The sequence below is a fragment of the Ricinus communis genome, chromosome 1 (assembly GCF_019578655.1).
Source record: "Ricinus communis isolate WT05 ecotype wild-type chromosome 1, ASM1957865v1, whole genome shotgun sequence".
Classification (NCBI taxonomy): Eukaryota; Viridiplantae; Streptophyta; class Magnoliopsida; order Malpighiales; family Euphorbiaceae; genus Ricinus; species Ricinus communis.
Window position 1 is genome coordinate 8840798 of NC_063256.1, and position 17555 is coordinate 8858352.

The following is a 17555-nucleotide window of genomic DNA, read 5'->3' on the forward strand; positions in this document are numbered from 1 at the left end:
GAAGTTGGAATTTGCCAAAATTTAACCCTAAAATAAGAAATACTTTTTTCAAGAACCCTAAAATAGAAAAACCCCTATGCATCTTAAAAAAAAAAAGAATATCTTACAGTGAAAAAGTTTTTAATTTGTTAAAATTTAATCATTTCTCTATGATTAATTACCATTTTCATGTTACTTGTATATCATAACATGAGATTATAGTCCAACAATTGTTAATTTTATTGTTTTACCGTCAAATTGCAATTTAAGAATTTATTAATTTTATGAAATTAATTTTAAAAGTCAAATAAAGAAATTACAAGTTGTTAAAAACTCTTAAACTCATGTAACAAACACTCCTGACCCAGGGACACCAAAAGGACCATCAATGCTAGGTACAGGGTTTGAGAACATGCTATGTTGGTACAATATCAGACAGCTTTGCAAGGAGCCACTCATGCATACAAAATGAATTTATTTTCAGAATCCACACCACAACATGTTACTGTAAGCCAAATCAAATGTAATCCTTAACAAACATTCTGCCAGATTAATTCATTTAACCAAATAGACCGCCGATTCATTCAATAGTTATAATAAGAGAGCAACGTAGTTGTTAACATTATTACTCCTCTTCTTGTTATTTATCTTGCAAGCACTTGAACAAATCTGCGATCCTTTCTTTTTCAATTATCATCAACAGGATAATGAAAAGATCTTTCTTTCTTAGTTACGAAAATAAAATATCAAATTATCAAGCTATACTGGATAATGGCTGATAAGGGCGGGGCTTTCTCAAAGGACAGTTGGTCTCAAATGCTATACTGCTGGCCAAAGAAGTCAAGCAGAAGTACTCATGTCAGATCGCCCTCCTGTCATCCTCTCAGCCTTATCGCCGCGCTCACCTGAATATCGCACAGAAGGTTTGCTTAGATAAGGTGCCTTTGTTCATCTCAATAACAGGTAGAGGCCTTCAAAATTCCAGCTATGGGAAAAAAAAAAAAACCCTTGGTTGATAAAAGCAAATGTATTTACCAGTGCGGACTCTTATTACATCTGAAACAGGCAGCACTGCAGGAGCAAATAAAAAGCCATTAGAAGCTTGATGATATACCTTACACTTTCTAATAACTCAAAACACCAAGCTGTCTACACTTGCTAGATTGATATGCACCCACTGGTGCCGTTACTGCATAATGTATCATGATCATTTAGCTTTTTGCTCTTGATTGATGGCACAATATACCACCAACTCAAAGATGTTACAGCTAGAGTGCATAAACAATAAATAGTCAGGTTATATATTCCACTGCAACACATTCAAACCTGCATGGACAATACAGAATTCCTCACAAGCTATTGAGGTTAGCACCATTAATATCATAGTTATTCATGACAGCAAGATCTCTGGCACACTAGTGCGCATGTACATTGCAAGCACACATTCAATCATAATGGAAGAGAGGCCTAAGAGGAAACCCAAGCAAAAAAAAAGTTTTTGTTCTTATGTAAAAGTTATAATTCAAATCAACTATCTGAAGCTGCAAGCCTCCAAAGCACTATGGTAAATCACTAAATTTGACCCCGTAAAATAGCAAAAACTGCTGCTACTAAATCCCAAAAACAAAAGGCACTATTAAATAGTTAGGCAGAAAGTCTCTGAAAAATGTTTATGTAATCCACTACTAAAACTAATGAAAGATAGAAAGAAGTTTAATCTTACAGAAAATCTTGCCGTCTCCAATCTCTCCAGTCCTTGCCTCCTCAATGATTTTTTCTATAACATCCTCAATCTAAGAAAATGTAAAGCATTTAATAAGTAAGAATTTGGCAAGGGAAATGTTGCATCTTTGAAAATATAATAAACATATATTTTACATGCGTCAGTATGATAATCAATTTCTTCATAATAAAAAAACATTATTTCAAATGTTAGTACTTGTGTTACCACAGGGTTACCACTTAGACAAATCACCATGCATACCTGGTCTTTGCTAACCACGATCTCCATCTTAACTTTAGCAACAAACTTGTCTTCAGAAAATTCTGAGCCTGCATTATCATAAGCAATAATAACTAAGGAATCATGCTAAAATTAATCAATTTATTCTGATTTTTTTTAAAGAAAAGAGTACTGCAACAGAAACAAATGGTTAAACAAAGAAATGCAATTCCTGATACAGATTGTAAATTTAGTCATCATGTTTTCACATATTATAATCAAGTCATCGATTTCCCAAGAGTTTGACGGTTATCCAAGTGAAGAGCTTACCGCCCTGCCTCTCAGTTGAACCACCTTGAGCACCAAAACCTCGAACATCAGAAACAGTAACACCTCGAATACCAATTTTTAGCAAAGCCTTCATTTATAATAACAGAAATAAAAATTAGTACTTCCGCCAAGCGACTTTAGAAAATATGATGGCCTTAGCAAGTAAGTGTGCATATATATAGAAGTCAAAGGATGATTAAATGAAACAAACCACTGATAGAACAGGAAAAAAAAATGGAGGTTGGACCTTGACCAGGAAAAAGAATGCATAGCCATCCTTGTATTTTAGGGGTGTCAAAAGAGCTGAACTATTGACTAAAATTAGTTTCAAGCAGTGGAAAGTCACTGTCCATATACACATATACACATTTATATATGCGCATGAATATGAAATATGAAGGCGCTTGATTAACCACCTAATAAGTATTATCAATCAAAAAAGGGTTCTGCAATGCATTAACAATCTCAATCCGTCTAAATCAGAAAATTAAGGAGCATAATTAGATAAGACGAGCTGATTATTTGATATTTATTGACAACCTAAACTATCACACAGTTTAGGCATTTCTGTGGAGTGATGGTTCTCATAATGACCAAAGACGCATTGATGAAGAAATGACACACATCACACCTCTGAGTTACCTAAACAAGCCACAATTTCCCTCATCCCCTCTTGAAACATAAAAGGAGACAAAGATAGTATTAAAACCAATCCAAACCATTTCCACCAATTACGAAAATGAGGAGACAAAACTAGTAGTCTTCTTTGTAAATTTAGAAACTATTTTTTGCAGTACTGAACACTTACCGAAGAAACGTGCGAGACTCGCCAGGGCCTATTACGTACCCGAATCCAACAACACAATGCACAGATAAAGGGAAAAGAAAAAAGATAGAATTAATGAGTCGTGTGTACACAATGGGGGAAAAGAATAAATTCAAAAAATAACAATTGGCCAGTGGCAGCACCTGAGAATTGCTTCTACTTTGTAGAATTTAGCATCAGGAATGTAGTCTACGAAAAATTAAGTAGAGAAAGGAATAAGAATTCGGAAAGCTAATAAATCACTAGATTTGCATGACATTAAAAGACCCAGACCCATGAATTAAATGCCAAGAAAGAAAGAAATGAAAAAACGAAGCGCCATATATACCAACCAGGGGAGCTTTGGGCATTAATCACAGGAACGACGGGGGCATATCTTACGCGCTTGACCGCGGTGTTAAAGTGAGAAAACCGAGAATGTCTAAGCTCTGGACAAAACAAACTGAAATCAAAAACAGGGAATTCTTTCTTGATGTTATTAGAATGAAGAGGAGTGAGCAAGCCCAGTTTCGCAGTAGCGGCCATTTTTACTATAATAGAAAATGACTTTGTGTTTTTTCTCTGCAAAAGGAGCTATTAGCTAATGCCTTCTCCTTGCAAACAACGTCGGTTTCTGTTAGAGAGAAGAGAACCTTTTCAGGTGACAGGCGTGGATGGAATCTCGTGCTTTGATTTACTTATTAAGCATAATTTCAAAATAACAATTATCTATGATTATTAAAAAATTAATTATACGAAATTAATGTAAAATAAGTTATTATTAACTAATTTTAATGAAAATAGTATTATTTATTAAATATTAATTAAGTAAATTTATTTAAAAATAATATTATTTAAATAAATAAAATAATCAAATCAAATAAAATATCAATATTCTAAAAATATTACTATTTCAATAATTGAATAAAGAAATTTAAAATAAAAATAAAATAAAATTAATATCTCATAAAAATTTTAAATAAAAAAAAAAGTACCAATCATAATTAATAAATTTTAAATTCTTATCGCATATCCTAACATAATTATTAAATAAAATGTAATTAGTCATGATATAGAATATTTATATTATATATTCTTTCAATATTTATTTATTATATAATTTTTATTAAATATCTTTTATAAAATATTTTAAAATAACTTAAATACATACATTTCATAATAATTTTTATAATTAAGTCTAAAATCTTCATCATATATAACTAATTCCATTCGGCATTTAAATATTTATTATTTGAAAATTCTAATAATTTGAGATATTAAAAAAACGAAATTAAGTTCTATAAATACAAATGACAAAAACAATAAATATAATCTTATAATGTATCAAACAATAAATGAATATTGTTGGAAGTGTGCGGTACTTGTCCCAATATATCCTCTCTGATTAACAAATTATCTAAGTCTATATATGCACATTTTATTAATTAAACTTTTGCGGGTTGCGTCCTGAAATTTATTTATTTCCGGGTTGTAGCCCGCAGCGAGCAGTGGCGCTGACCTCTGGCCTAAGACATGGCTGCAAAAGAGGAAGCGACCGCAAGCGAAAGCGAGGAGTACGTGTACAGGATTAGCACTGCTAAGGAGTGGGAAGAATTGCAGAAGGATGGATCTATTTTTGGTGGCGATCTTGACAAATCTTCCGGCTTCATCCACCTCAGCAAGCTCGATCAGGTCCCTATCTATTTCTCTGTTCTTGGCTTGCACTTCAATTTGTTCAATAACTCAAATAAGAAATACATTATGCTTATACTTTTTAATTTTAGGATTTCGCTTCAATTACGATAATACTGTGCTAAATTGGATTGGAAAGATGGGGTTATAGTGATGAAAGCGAAGTGTAGTTATTGTGCTTGTTAAAATTCTAGACTGTGTGCAGGTGTCCCTTCTCCATATGGGCATTTTTATTTAAAGATATCGACGTTGTCCCTAAACTCGTACTTCCTAACAAATGGGTTGAACTAAGATCAATCCTTGGAATGGGATTCCAAGTTTCTTTTTGGCACTCGTGGAATCTAAACTTTTCATGGTATCATTATGTTTGAAATGTTTGGATTTCTTAGTGAAAATGATATCTATTTTTATGTACAATTTATTCTAATACCTGCAAAATTTAATTTGTCATCTCAAAATAACTTTCGAATAGGATTCCTGGTATTAGACATCCTTTTTTATTCCCATTCCAAGGTAAAATGGCCTAAGAGCAATTATTGGCATTTTGTTTTGCAGGTGAGGTCAACACTGCAGAACTTCTTCTTGAACACTACTTTGGAATTGTATCTGCTTCAAGTTGATGCTAAGAAGGTATAAATCTTATGGTTTCAAATTCATTTTAAAGTTGCAACCATGGGAGTACATCATTTGAGAACTTATAAGAATTAAAATGCACAAAAGCTCTTATAATTACTGTTAATTTGAGATTTGAATTACACACATCTTCTGGACATTTCATTCTCTGCATTAGTATAGACCATTAGCTCTATGTGAAGATATTTATTCTTAATTTACTGCTGCTGCCACTTGTGCCATATCAGTAATTTGGTTTTTTGCTTTTTTCTAATGAAGGCAGTAAATGGATAAACTTTTCTATCAAAACTTTAATCATATTTCTATGCCTTAAACTCATGCTTTGGACACCTTATAATTCTCTTCTCGTGTACTAGGAGTTTGCTATATATAATTACCAAAGTGTTTCTTCCTTGATGCTTGAAAGAGAAAGGAATATATTGTTGAATCTGAAATATACGTGTGTTTATAACTACGAATACGTTTAATGGTGTAAGTAGCGAATTTTTCCTTGAAGCCTACTTCCAGACATACCAAAGAACTCTTGCACAGTGTGAGCTATTTGCAACTTGAAGGTGCTGACTGAAATGGTAGTGAAATCTGGTTTTTGCTGAATGCATGGAGGGATTTTGTGCAAAACTTACTGTTGTCTTCTAAGTCATACTTGCATATTTTACTGCTGATCAATGTACATTTTCCATTAGTTAATATAATTATGGAGTGCCGAACTAGTAAAAAGTCACCTTGTTGGGGTTTGGAGTTCATACCTTGATCAATCCCTGAAGTATCATTATTGGAGTTCCCTGCTGAAACATGAGCTCCATTTTAACTGTGCTTCTATCTTGCAGCTTGGAGATGGATTAGTATATGAAGTTGTGGATGGTATCAACAGCTTCCCTCATTTTTATGGCCCCTCTGGAAGTTACATCCCTCTTCCTTTAGATGCTGTCACTAAAGCAGAGAAGATTACCATATCAAATGGCCAATTCAATTGTAATTTGCTGAATTAAGTAGCTCACTGTCATTTCCTTGTATTAATTATTATGTATTATTACTACCGTACCATACAAAAGACTTGAAAAATAATTTGTGGCAGGTATTAATCATCGAATGAATCATGTCGTTGACAAGCTCTGAATTGTTATAGCAATCAGTGGGCCTGCAATTGTATTTGATATTAAATAGATCACCCTGCAGGATAAATACCTTCTGTTTCTTTTCCTTTTTAACTTTATTATGATCTAACTAAACTATATGTATGTTATATACAAATAAATATTATAAATTGTGTTACTTAATATGAAAATATTTAACATCTTTGTTACATGTGCTGCAGGAAGATTAATGCATACAGAAATCTCCAATCCATCAGCCTACTCTATTAGCGGATATCACTAATTTTGTTTCACTTAACAACCCATTCATTATAAATTATAATATTTATACAGATTATAAAACAAATTATCATTTCATTAAAAGAAATTAAAGAAATTATCATACATATAATTTAAATTTCTGTGAAGGAATTAAAGATTAGGGTAGTGTTTTTTTGAAAAAAAAAAAATCATGTGGCGCTGAAAGAGTAGTATATATTTTCTTTTTTTAGCATTTATAATATTATTTTTCTGTATTATAAATATTAATATGAAATAAATCTTTGATAACTGAGCATCTTTTAAATAATTAATATTCGGCTAAACACTTTGTGATTATAATAAATTAATAAAATATAATTTTTTTATTATTTTTATAAATAATTATCTTATTATATTTATAAATTCCATAACAAATTGAAGCCACATTACTGATTTAGATTATTGATTCAGTTTTAGGTATATATTATACCCAAAAAAAGTATATTTACTTAAAAATACTAAAAAAGTAAAATAATTAATAATTTTTATTAACAAATAACAATTAGTAGTAATATCTTTTTAAAATAATAAAAATAGTCTTGATCTTTTCTAAATATTCTTCTTGATAATTAATAGTTACAAAGATTTTTAAGAATAGATTAGTTTATTGTTTCCATTGTGCATTTTAATGTTACATGAGAGCAAATGGATCAAAAAAACACATTAATTTTTTCCCCTTAACAAAGAACTCCAAAGCGTGAATTTGATAATGCAATTGCAAACCAGAGATAGAGATACAATTTATTCCGTACCCGGAAATAAACTCATAACTCAATCCGCACCCGGAAATAAACTCGTAACTCAATCTACAGCGGAATGAAAAATACACGCGCATAACCCGATCTAATTGGAATGGAAAATACCTGGGAAGCTACTAATGACAAGCCGGAGACAAGTTTATGACAATACGCTCCGTACTCATACCAAACTATATCCGAAATACTTTTATATAATTCTTTTATAAAATATAACTAAATAAATATATTTTATACAATATATTAAATATTACTGAAATATAAACTTTATTTCTTCAATTTACTTAATAATAGTTAAAATATTCAATAAATATATATAAAAAATAATAAAAAATCTATTTTTAACAAAAAAAAAAACATAATAAATATAGTAAATATTATCCCAACTCAACCCGACTCCATTTAAAATATTTTTTCTTTTCTACCCGTACCCGCGATCAAGGCGGGGATAGAAAAGGCCTAACACGCCCCATTGCGATTCCTAACCAGAGAAGGGCAATCTTTTCTGGCACATGCTCATGCCAATGCCTCAATTATCTCCATTAACTTGCAAAACCATCAAAATAAAGAAAAAAAAAAAAAACCATAAATGATTACTAAGATGTCAAGAACAGTGAATTTAAGAGTTATTCTGAAGCTACACCAAACAAATTTCAATGTTTGCAAAAGAAATGACAAAAACCGTTAAACAGGTACAACCGTAAAGGTGAATTAAAAAAGGAAAGAAAAAGAGAAAATTCAGAACACAAAGGAGCACCATCAACTGTATATTCCAGCACCGTTGCAGGTGAAAACTCACAATTATGCCATCTATGCCTGCAGTTAGATTGACCAAATCAAGTAAGACGACCAATTTAAATCACCTAATAAAGCAGAATATAAAAAATGATGCATCATCATCAAATTTCTACCTTGTTTGCAATATTGTTTGAGAGCCAGTCAAGTCCCTCGTACAGCCCTTCACCAGAAGTGGCACATGTGCTCTGGATGTACCTGCAGTGCAACACAAACACAGTTTAATGGCAGGAGTGTGGATGGTTGGAAGGTGAGGCAGTTGGGGTTCTCATTTCATATTACCAATGGCGCTGGCGGAGAGAATGAAGGCCGAGCTTATCAGTTATTTCTGCAGCATTCATTGCATTTGGAAGATCTTGCTTGTTTGCAAATACAAGCAGCACAGCATCTCTCAACTCATCCTGCAAGTTTGACAAGTAGTACAGGGTCAAAGAAAAACCATATAGAAGTAACAAATCACCTCCAGTGGAATTTCCCTTCTTAATTGCAACTCTCAAAGATCTGAACATTCCGCTCAAAATAAAAATAATATGAAGCTTTTCGATACCTCATTCAACATCCTGTGCAGCTCATCCCTAGCTTCAACCACACGGTCTCTGTCATTGCTGTCAACCACAAAGATGAGTCCTTGTGTGTTTTGAAAGTAATGTCTCCACAAAGGTCGGATCTGAGAGAACACAAAGTAGGTTGAAACAAAATAAGGACATTCACAAAATGTATTCAATGTTAGATAGTCAAAATATACAAAGACTTGATGTGATACGATCAGTGACATTATTATTTCAAGAGATGGTGCATATACTTGCAGGCTAAATTGTCCTCGAACGTATAGGACACTGCATAAAGTCTTGCCTTCAGTAATCAAGGGGGAAAATGGATTATACGGCGGATTAGATATGAATAGCTTATGACTATGTTAATTACTGAAATGAAATCAGCGCTACACCATTCACAACCACTGACTTCTTGAATAATCACATTTAGTGAGCCTCACACACACTACCTTTAAGAGAAGAATCACAAACCATTTCCAAATTTCAAAGACCTGCACAACATACAACAGTAACTGAAACCTTGCCAAGTGTCGAATATATACATACCTTGTCCTGGCCACCAACATCCCACACGGTGAAGCTAATGTTCTTGTACTCCACAGTCTCCACATTAAATCCTGGTTCATGAGATACATCAATTTACATCTAAAGAGAACAATGCTGGAGAAACAAAACTCAAATTATTATTGATTGCAAGCAGATATAGTCCTAGTAAAAATGGAATTAGAATTATGCATCCACCATTTATGCAAGTTATCAACAAATGGTGACAAATACCTACACAAAAGTCATGAACATATTGCAAAGGTGAATATCCAGAAGTTAACATGTTGAAAGATCTCGCAGTTAGAAAGAAAATTACTGATAAAAGATGTGCTAATCCTATTCCACATAGATGGTTACATAATTAAGCATTGTAACAAACTTACCAATGGTGGGAATAGTGGTGACAATCTCTCCAAGCTTGAGCTTGTAGAGGATGGTGGTCTTACCAGCTGCATCAAGACCCACCATCAGTATACGCATCTCTTTCTTAGCAAAGAGTCGGCTAAACAACTTAGTGAAAGACAGCCCCATATTTTCACACCTGCTAATGAAAAGAAAATTTAAGATTACATCAAACACCCCATCACTTCCTCCCAAAATGATAAGCTTTCAAAGGAAACCAAGCCAAATGCTTCAAGTTTTTACAACTAATAAATTCAAAATGTAAAGATCTCATGATCCATCAGCAAGAAAACAAACTCTCACAATAAAATTAAAAATAAATAAGATCATAATGACAGCATGAATCAAACTCCCCATAAAATAAATTACGGCTAAGATTCAAAATCATGTACATAAACAGATGGATTCACATGGCTTTGTTATAAATAAGAAACTAATCTGTTTGGAACATCAAAACAGAACTCGAATCCATTAACTAGTAGATCAAGCATCAAATCAAACATATACCACCTACAGATCTCGAAATCTGATACATACGATCAAAATAATTTTAAATCAGGCAAGCAAAGGACACAGATTCAAACGGTAATAAATCAAAACCTTAAATGAACTTCAAGATCTTAAGATCAACAAACAAAAGAATTAACAATTGAATTAAGCAATCTCTATATCATCCATCGAGAAAGAGATCAGATCGAAACAGAAATCGAATTTGAAATGAAACAAAAAAGAGAAAGAATTTAGGGATTGAAGAAGAGGATAAGTGAGTTTACCTGAGAGAACAGCCAGAGAGAGCAAATGAAGGGATCTACGCACCTTCCTCACCACAGAAATGAGGAAATTTTGAAAATGTGAGAGAGAGCTATTTATTATATTTACTCGTTTTATGAAGAGATTGTGTATTTATAGGACCTTTTTTTTTCTCCCTCAGATCGCCTTCTTTTTTAGTTTATTTTTCCGGTTAAGCGTATTTTTTAAGCTTCTTTTTCTTTTCTTTTTTCTTTTTTCTAAATAAACTCGCTTATTCTAACTGACGCCGTTATGACGGCATAAAGGGTAATTTGCTCCCTATATTTAGACTGAATGACCAATTTATTCATTTTAAATTTTATGACCAATTAGTCACGTACTTAACAATTATAGTCAAAATATCTATTTTTTCTCGACCATCATGCACGAGTAAACTTAATTGCATTTTTAATTATAATAAATAATAAAAAAATCAAACTTAAAGAGAAGCAATCAAAATAAACTAAAACAAGCTAGTATTAAGCCATAAGTGACGATGGAGCTAAAAAAAAGTAAGAAGCACTTTCATAAATTTGTTTTATAACAGCGACCATTAGATCAAGAACTAAGATCTCATTCAAATTTGGTTAGAGACTGAAATGTGTTTAGAAAGGAGAAATCTGTTTCTAATTCGTAGATAGGGATCCTTGTGGTTAATATTTCTAAAGAAAGCACTAATCAAGATTTAAAATTCACTTACTCATTTCAAATTTTGCGATCACCCATTTTGCTAGTCAGATTCTATAATATTTTAATTTATTACTAAATAGATATTTTAATATGAATAAAATTTCAAACTAAATCTCCTTCGTTTATATAAAAATATGAGCACATGAAATCTCTTAAACTAAAAAGTTAACATTAAAAATTTCTTTATTTACACAAGTTTAACATACTAGTGACTCTTTCTAGGGTTTAGCCTTTTCTAATCCTTCTTTTATATATGATTTATTATTATTATTATTATTATTTCATAAGAAAAAATATATTAAAAAAATTAAACTCTAAAAGTAATATCTCGAGTTCGAGAGATCTCTCTTTCGCATTATATGAGTTTTTAATTTTATAACAATGATATGAAAGTAACTATCATGTTGGATAGTCCATAGGTCGTTCTGATTATAAAACAAAAAAACAAGAGGCCGAAACACAAATGAAATGGAGTGGACAATAAGATCTGAAAATGGAAGTCGATAAAATTCAGTTCTACAGCAAAGGGCGGGAGAATTTATGAATTTAGAAGGCGGCAGCAACAGTAAGAACACATTGCCCCACCGTAGTGGTCCCTGAGGAATGCTACTTTGAAAAACACCACTAAGACTAGTGATCCAGTGACACCAAAAGGACCATCGATGCCTAGGTCCAGGGTTTGAGATGATGCTGTGTTGGTATACTTTCAGACTACACATCACAACATGTTACTGTAAGCCAAATCAAATGTAATCCTTAACAAACATTCTGCCAGATTTAATTCATTTAACCAAATAGACCGCCGATTCATTGAATAGCTATAATAAGGGAGCAATGTAATTGTTAACATTACTCCTCTTCTTGTTATTTATCTTGCAAGCACTTGAACAAATCCGCGATCCTTCCGTTTTCAATTATCATCAACAGGATAATGAAAAGATCTTTGTTTCTTTAGTTAAGAAAACAAAAAATTCAAATTATCAAGCTATACTGGATAATGGCTAATAAGGGCGGGGCTTTCTCAAAGGACAGTTAGTCCTGAATGCTATATTGCTGGTCACAGCAGTCAAGCAGAAGTACTCATGTCAGATCGCCCTCCTGTCATCCTCTCAGCCTTATCACCCCGCTCACCTGAAAATTGCACAGAAAGGTTTGCTTAGATAAGATGCCTTCAGAATTCCAGCTATGTAATAAAAAACCAAATTTGGTTGATAAAAGCAAATGTATTTACCAGTGCGGACTCTTATTACATCTGAAACAGGCAGCACTGCAGAAACCAATAAAACACCATTAGAAGCTTGATGATATACCTTACACTTTCTAATAACTCAAAACACCAAGCTGTTTACACTTGGTAGATTGATATGCACACACTGGCGTCGTTACTGCATAATGTATCATGATCATTTAGCTTTTTTCTCTTGATTGATGGTATACAATATATATCTTCATTCTGCATTTCTAACTTAGTGTCTCAGACTTTATGAGATAATTATACAATTCATGGTGATTGTGTAACAGCCAAGTCCATAAAATATAGCCCAGCAGAAGCTTATAAGATTGATACTACATGTTTTGACAAGAGGGTATAGTAAAATTGACCTATGGCTCAATGAGTAACTAGGTAATTAATTATTATATTGCCCACCACAACAGGGTATGAGAGAAGAAACTATGTATAAGAGTGCAAGAAAAACACAATGGCTTTCCCATCTACCTATCAACAATAAATAGTCAGCTAGAGTACATAATAACACATTGAAACCTGCATGGACAATATTCCTCACAAGCTATTGAGGGTTAGTGCACCATTTACATCATAATTATTGATGACATCAAGATCTCTCGCGCACTAGTGAGCATGTGCACTGCAAGCACACATTCAATCATAATGGAAGAGAGGCCTAAGAGGAAACCCAAGCAAAAAAAAAGTTTTTGTTCTTATGTAAAAGTTATAATTCAAATCAACTATCTGAAGCTGCAACTTTTGACAGCCTCCAAAGCACTATAGTAAATCACTAAACCCGACCCCGTAAAATAGCAAAAACTGCTGCTACTAAATCCCAAAAACAAAAGGCACTATTAAATAGTTAGGCAGAAAGTCTCCGAAAAATGTTTATGTAATCCACTACTAAAACTAATGAAAGAAAGAAAGAAGTTTAATCTTACAGAAAATCTTGCCGTCTCCAATCTCTCCAGTTCTTGCCTCCTCAATGATTTTTTCTATAACATCCTCAACCTAAGATAATGTAAAGTATTTAATAAGTAAGAATTTGGCAAGGGAAATGTTGCATCTTTGAAAAAATAATAAACATATATTTTACATGCGTCAATCAATTTCTTCATAATAAAAAAGCATTATTTCAAATGTTAGTACTTGTGTTACCACAGGGTTACCACTTAGAAAAATCACCATGCATACCTGGTCTTTGCTAACCACGATCTCCATCTTAACTTTAGCAACAAACTTGTCTTCAGAAAATTCTGAGCCTGCAGCATCAGAAGCAATAATAACCAAGGAATCATGCTAAGGTTAATCAATTTAATCTGATTTCTTTTAAAGAAAAGAGAGTACTGCAACAGAAACAAATGGTTAAACAAAAAAATGCAATTCCTGATACAGATTGTAAATTTAGTCATCATAATTTCGCATATTATAATCAAGTCATCGAATTTCCAAGAGTTTGATGGTTATCCAAGTGAAGAGCTTACCGCCCTGCCTCTCAGTTGAACCACCTTGAGCACCAAAACCTCGAACATCAGAAACAGTAACACCTCGAATACCAATTTTTAGCAAAGCCTTCATTTATAATAACAGAAATAAAATTAGTACTTCCGCCATGCAACTCTAAAAAATATGATGGCCTTCAGAAATTCAGCAATTAGCAGGTAAGTGTGCATATATATAGAAGTCAAAGGATAATTAAATGAAACAAACCACTGATAGAACAGAAGCAAAAAAAGGAGGTTGGACCTTGACCAGGAAAAAGAATGCATAGCCATCCTTGTATTTTAGGGGTGTGAAAAGGGCTGAAGTATTGACTAAAGTTAGTTTCAAGCAGTGGAAAGTCACTGCCATATACACATATACACATTCATATATGCGCATGAATATGAAATATGAAGGCGCTTGATTAACCACCTAATAAGTATTATCAATCAAAAAATGGCTTTGCAATGCACTAACAATCTCAATCCGTCTAAATCAGAAAATTAAGGAGCATAATTAGATAAGACGAGCTGATTATTTGATATTTATTGACAACCTCAACTATCACACAGTTTAGGCATTTCTGTGGAATGATGGCTCTCATAATGACCAAAGACGCATTGATGAAGAAATGACACACATTACACCTCTGAGTTACCTAAACAAGCCACAATTTCCCTAATCCCCTCTTGAAACATAAAAGGAGACAAAGATAGTATTAAAACCAATCCAAACCATTTCCACCAATTACGAAAATGAGGAGACAAAATTAGTAGTCTTCGTTGTAAATTTAGAAACTATTTATTGCAGCACTGAAAACACTTACCGAGGAAACTTGCGAGACTCGCCAGGGCCTATTACGTACCCGAATCCAACAGCACAATGCACAGATAAAAGGAAAAGAAAAAAGATAGAATTAATGAGTCGTGTGTACACAATGGGGGAAAAGAATAAATTCAAAAAATAACAATTGGCCAGTGGCAGCACCTGAGAATTGCTTCCACTTTGTAGAATTTAGCATCAGGAATGTAGTCTACGAACAATCAAGTAGAGAAAGGAATAAAAATTCGGAAAGCTAATAAATCACTAGATTTGCATGACATTAAAAGACCCAGACCCATGAATTAAATGCCAAGAAAGAAAGAAAAGGAAAAACGAAACGCCATATATACCAACCAGGCGAGCTTTGGGCATTAATCACAGGAACGACGGGGGCATATCTTACGCGCTTGACCGCGGTGTTAAAGTGAGAAAACCGAGAATGTCTAAGCTCTGGACAAAACAAACTGAAATCAAAAACAGGGAATTCTTTCTTGATGTTATTAGAATGAAGAGGAGTGAGCAAGCCCAGTTTCGCAGTAGCGGCCATTTTTACTATAATAGAAAATGAATTTTTGTGTTTCCTTTTTTTCTTTTTTGCAAAAGGAGCTATTAGTTAATGCCTTCTCCTTTGCAAACAACGTCGGGTTTCTGTTAGAGAGAGGAGAACCTTTTCAGGTGACAGACGTGGATGGAATCTCGTGCTTTGATTTAGATGGGCTGGGCTGATGGTTCCTGAATAGCCCTAATCGATCTGTCTACTAAAATTAAGACATGCTTCCCATCATGACGAAACCAGCAGCCATTTAAAAACCCATCTCCACTGTGCTTCAAGTACAAGGAACGTAAAATGAATGAATTATCTGTAGCTTTCCCTCATTGGATCAACTGGGACCATTAGCCATTAACAGCATTAGAAAAATCATGAATAATAGTGTTTCATTATTACGATGCCAAGCCAATGAATTTTTGTGGCAATTTAAACCCAACTAATTCAAACAGTATATGTGAACATTTCATTTGTTTTTTAATTTATATCTTTACAGTATAACCTTTTTATATATGGGTGTTGATTATTGTTAAATTCAAATTTTATGCTATTTACTTTCTGTCTTTATACATTTTCTTCATACTTCTTAAAGCTGATAGAGTTTTAAATTTTTTTCGAATGGTGGCAATTAAATTGCACATCACTTCTGTTTATCAGAACCACTAACTGTTGTCACTCACCAAAACCAGTCTCAACCCGTATTAATATTGATGGCTTTTGCTTTTCTTTTTCATGTCATGAGCTTCTACTGGCAGTGCCTTTAGGTGGTAAACTTTGTTCTTCTGAAAAATTGACAGTATGAGTGTGCTTGGGTGGTCGTGCTTCTGGTGGGTTAGATGGATGGTCCATTTCCCTCGACGGCAGCACCATCCGCAAGAGGATGGATTATTTCGACAACAGGAGTTCAAGCAGGAGCAATTTAGAACTTTTACAAATATTGTAGGTTTTAGAGTATTCCCATTAGAGTTACAAAGATTACACCTTTAAAAGGTTTTAAAAACCAGGTGTTACATTCAAATTTTCAGGCTTACAATCCAAATATAACACAATCCATGGGCCTACAAGAAGAGAAAAATATACAAAAGACCTCTGAAATATCACCTTCAATGTGCAAGGGCCTTTTATCGGTGCTCGAAGAGGCATTGCTGCTCCAATTGGGAGCCAAGTCACTAAGGCAACGCAAATTATAGGACGGACGCGGTCGATATAGCTTTATGGACTCATGGTCCATCCGGCAATTGTTTCATTTATAAAATAATTTATTATTGGTGTCCGACACGTGCCACAGCAGACACTGACGCGCATCAGATGGTGATGTGCGCGTCGGACGCTGGACGCGCATGTCAAATGCTGATACAATATCTTCTTTTTTAAAAAATATTTTATGTCCATTGATTTTATAGTAAATGTTTATTAACTTATGTTCATTAAATATGTGTTGAATGTTTATTATTTAAATGTAAAATTTCATTATTTGTTAACTTAATTTTGTTGAATGATATGTAGTACAATATAAATATCTGTAGTATAACTTTAGTTTGATGAATATCTATTGATTAAATAATGAATATTAATCCTATAAATGATGAATGTTTATATCAATCATAAAAAAATTTCTACATGTATCATAAAAACAATAAAAGCTTTCATAAATAATCAATATTTTTATTTGAGAATATTGATGAATATTATATATATAGACAATGAACATTGATGAATAATACATTAAAAAAATAAACATGAACATTAACTATAATGAGTATTAAGTCACTGATAATAAATATTTCAATACAAAGAAAATTAATTATTATAGAACATGAACATTAATTTTTATAAACTTATTTTTTTATAATTAAAAAAATTAAAACAGTACAATTTAAAAAAAAAGTATGATGAAGCATGGACAAAAGTCCCCGCATTATACAATTTGAAAAGAAGTGGAGAGTTGTTATACCTTTCCATTCTCCACACACACGTGCTGCTTATAAACCCTGGTCCATGTAGAATTATGACTGTCACGACTCACTCTGTGGATTCGTGGCTGACACTAGGGAATGGGTAGGCTTAAGGCCACCGAATCCCGTAGTAAGCCTGACACTCACTAACTCAATCAAATCTCATCTCAAATTAATATTATTAAAGCCACAAATTATCTTAATAGTTACATTTT

The 17555-nt window shown here is 33.0% G+C and overlaps 4 protein-coding genes across 6 annotated transcripts; 1 reads left to right on the forward strand and 3 right to left on the reverse strand.

Moving 5' to 3' along the window:
• Positions 1 to 501: 501 nt before the first annotated feature.
• Positions 502 to 15639, reverse strand: LOC8265922 (nitrogen regulatory protein P-II homolog). Of its 2 annotated transcripts, XM_048369604.1 has the most exons (9): positions 15386 to 15639; positions 3410 to 3602; positions 3221 to 3266; positions 3060 to 3087; positions 2252 to 2339; positions 1964 to 2031; positions 1703 to 1772; positions 1015 to 1050; positions 502 to 884 (listed from the first exon to the last, which is right to left on the reverse strand). In XM_048369604.1, the coding sequence occupies exons 2-9, from the start codon at positions 3600 to 3602 to the stop codon at positions 820 to 822; spliced, it is 594 nt and encodes a 197-aa protein (XP_048225561.1). In that variant the 5' UTR covers positions 15386 to 15639; the 3' UTR covers positions 502 to 819. The 2 variants fall into 2 exon arrangements, with proteins under 2 accessions (XP_048225561.1, XP_015572357.2); XM_015716871.3 differs by lacking the exon at positions 15386 to 15639 and having other exon boundaries at positions 3410 to 3739.
• LOC8265921 lies at positions 4452 to 6563 on the forward strand. The gene is made up of 3 exons (XM_002515182.4): positions 4452 to 4748; positions 5304 to 5378; positions 6209 to 6563. The coding sequence occupies exons 1-3, from the start codon at positions 4590 to 4592 to the stop codon at positions 6368 to 6370; spliced, it is 396 nt and encodes a 131-aa protein (XP_002515228.1). The 5' UTR covers positions 4452 to 4589; the 3' UTR covers positions 6371 to 6563.
• Positions 8121 to 10778, reverse strand: LOC8265920 (ADP-ribosylation factor). 2 transcript variants are annotated; one of them, XM_002515181.4, is made up of 7 exons: positions 10601 to 10778; positions 9809 to 9969; positions 9426 to 9496; positions 8873 to 8992; positions 8608 to 8726; positions 8442 to 8523; positions 8121 to 8346 (listed from the first exon to the last, which is right to left on the reverse strand). In XM_002515181.4, exons 2-7 carry the CDS (start codon positions 9954 to 9956, stop codon positions 8341 to 8343), a joined length of 546 nt encoding a protein of 181 aa, XP_002515227.1. In that variant the 5' UTR covers positions 9957 to 9969; positions 10601 to 10778; the 3' UTR covers positions 8121 to 8340. The 2 variants fall into 2 exon arrangements, with proteins under 2 accessions (XP_002515227.1, XP_015572358.1); XM_015716872.3 differs by having other exon boundaries at positions 9809 to 9966; positions 10601 to 10754.
• On the reverse strand, positions 12122 to 15392 carry LOC8265919 (nitrogen regulatory protein P-II homolog). The gene is made up of 8 exons (XM_002515180.4): positions 15193 to 15392; positions 15004 to 15049; positions 14843 to 14870; positions 14019 to 14106; positions 13729 to 13796; positions 13476 to 13545; positions 12538 to 12573; positions 12122 to 12437 (listed from the first exon to the last, which is right to left on the reverse strand). Exons 1-8 carry the CDS (start codon positions 15383 to 15385, stop codon positions 12373 to 12375), a joined length of 594 nt encoding a protein of 197 aa, XP_002515226.4. The 5' UTR covers positions 15386 to 15392; the 3' UTR covers positions 12122 to 12372.
• Positions 15640 to 17555: the final 1916 nt, after the last annotated feature.

Bases quoted from the DNA above. Each gene is read 5' to 3' on its own strand.
- LOC8265919 (XM_002515180.4), bottom strand. From the start codon at position 15,385: ATGGCCGCTACTGCGAAACTGGGCTTGCTCACTCCTCTTCATTCTAAT. The intron at 14,871-15,003 runs GTGCTGCCACTG...GGTACGTAATAG, and splicing joins AAAGTGGAAGCAATTCTCAG to GCCCTGGCGAGTCTCGCAAG. The intron at 13,797-14,018 runs GTAAGCTCTTCA...CTGATGCTGCAG, and splicing joins TTCAACTGAGAGGCAGGGCG to GCTCAGAATTTTCTGAAGAC.
- LOC8265921 (XM_002515182.4), top strand. From the start codon at position 4,590: ATGGCTGCAAAAGAGGAAGCGACCGCAAGCGAAAGCGAGGAGTACGTG. The intron at 4,749-5,303 runs GTCCCTATCTAT...TTTGTTTTGCAG, and splicing joins ACCTCAGCAAGCTCGATCAG to GTGAGGTCAACACTGCAGAA. The intron at 5,379-6,208 runs GTATAAATCTTA...TCTATCTTGCAG, and splicing joins TTCAAGTTGATGCTAAGAAG to CTTGGAGATGGATTAGTATA.
- LOC8265922 (XM_048369604.1), bottom strand. From the start codon at position 3,602: ATGGCCGCTACTGCGAAACTGGGCTTGCTCACTCCTCTTCATTCTAAT. The intron at 3,267-3,409 runs GTTGGTATATAT...AATTTTTCGTAG, and splicing joins TAATGCCCAAAGCTCCCCTG to ACTACATTCCTGATGCTAAA. The intron at 2,340-3,059 runs GTAAGTGTTCAG...TTATAAATGAAG, and splicing joins GAGTCTCGCACGTTTCTTCG to GCTTTGCTAAAAATTGGTAT.
- LOC8265920 (XM_002515181.4), bottom strand. From the start codon at position 9,956: ATGGGGCTGTCTTTCACTAAGTTGTTTAGCCGACTCTTTGCTAAGAAA. The intron at 9,497-9,808 runs GTAAGTTTGTTA...CTCATGAACCAG, and splicing joins CACCACTATTCCCACCATTG to GATTTAATGTGGAGACTGTG. The intron at 8,993-9,425 runs GTATGTATATAT...GTGTTCTCTCAG, and splicing joins ATGTTGGTGGCCAGGACAAG to ATCCGACCTTTGTGGAGACA.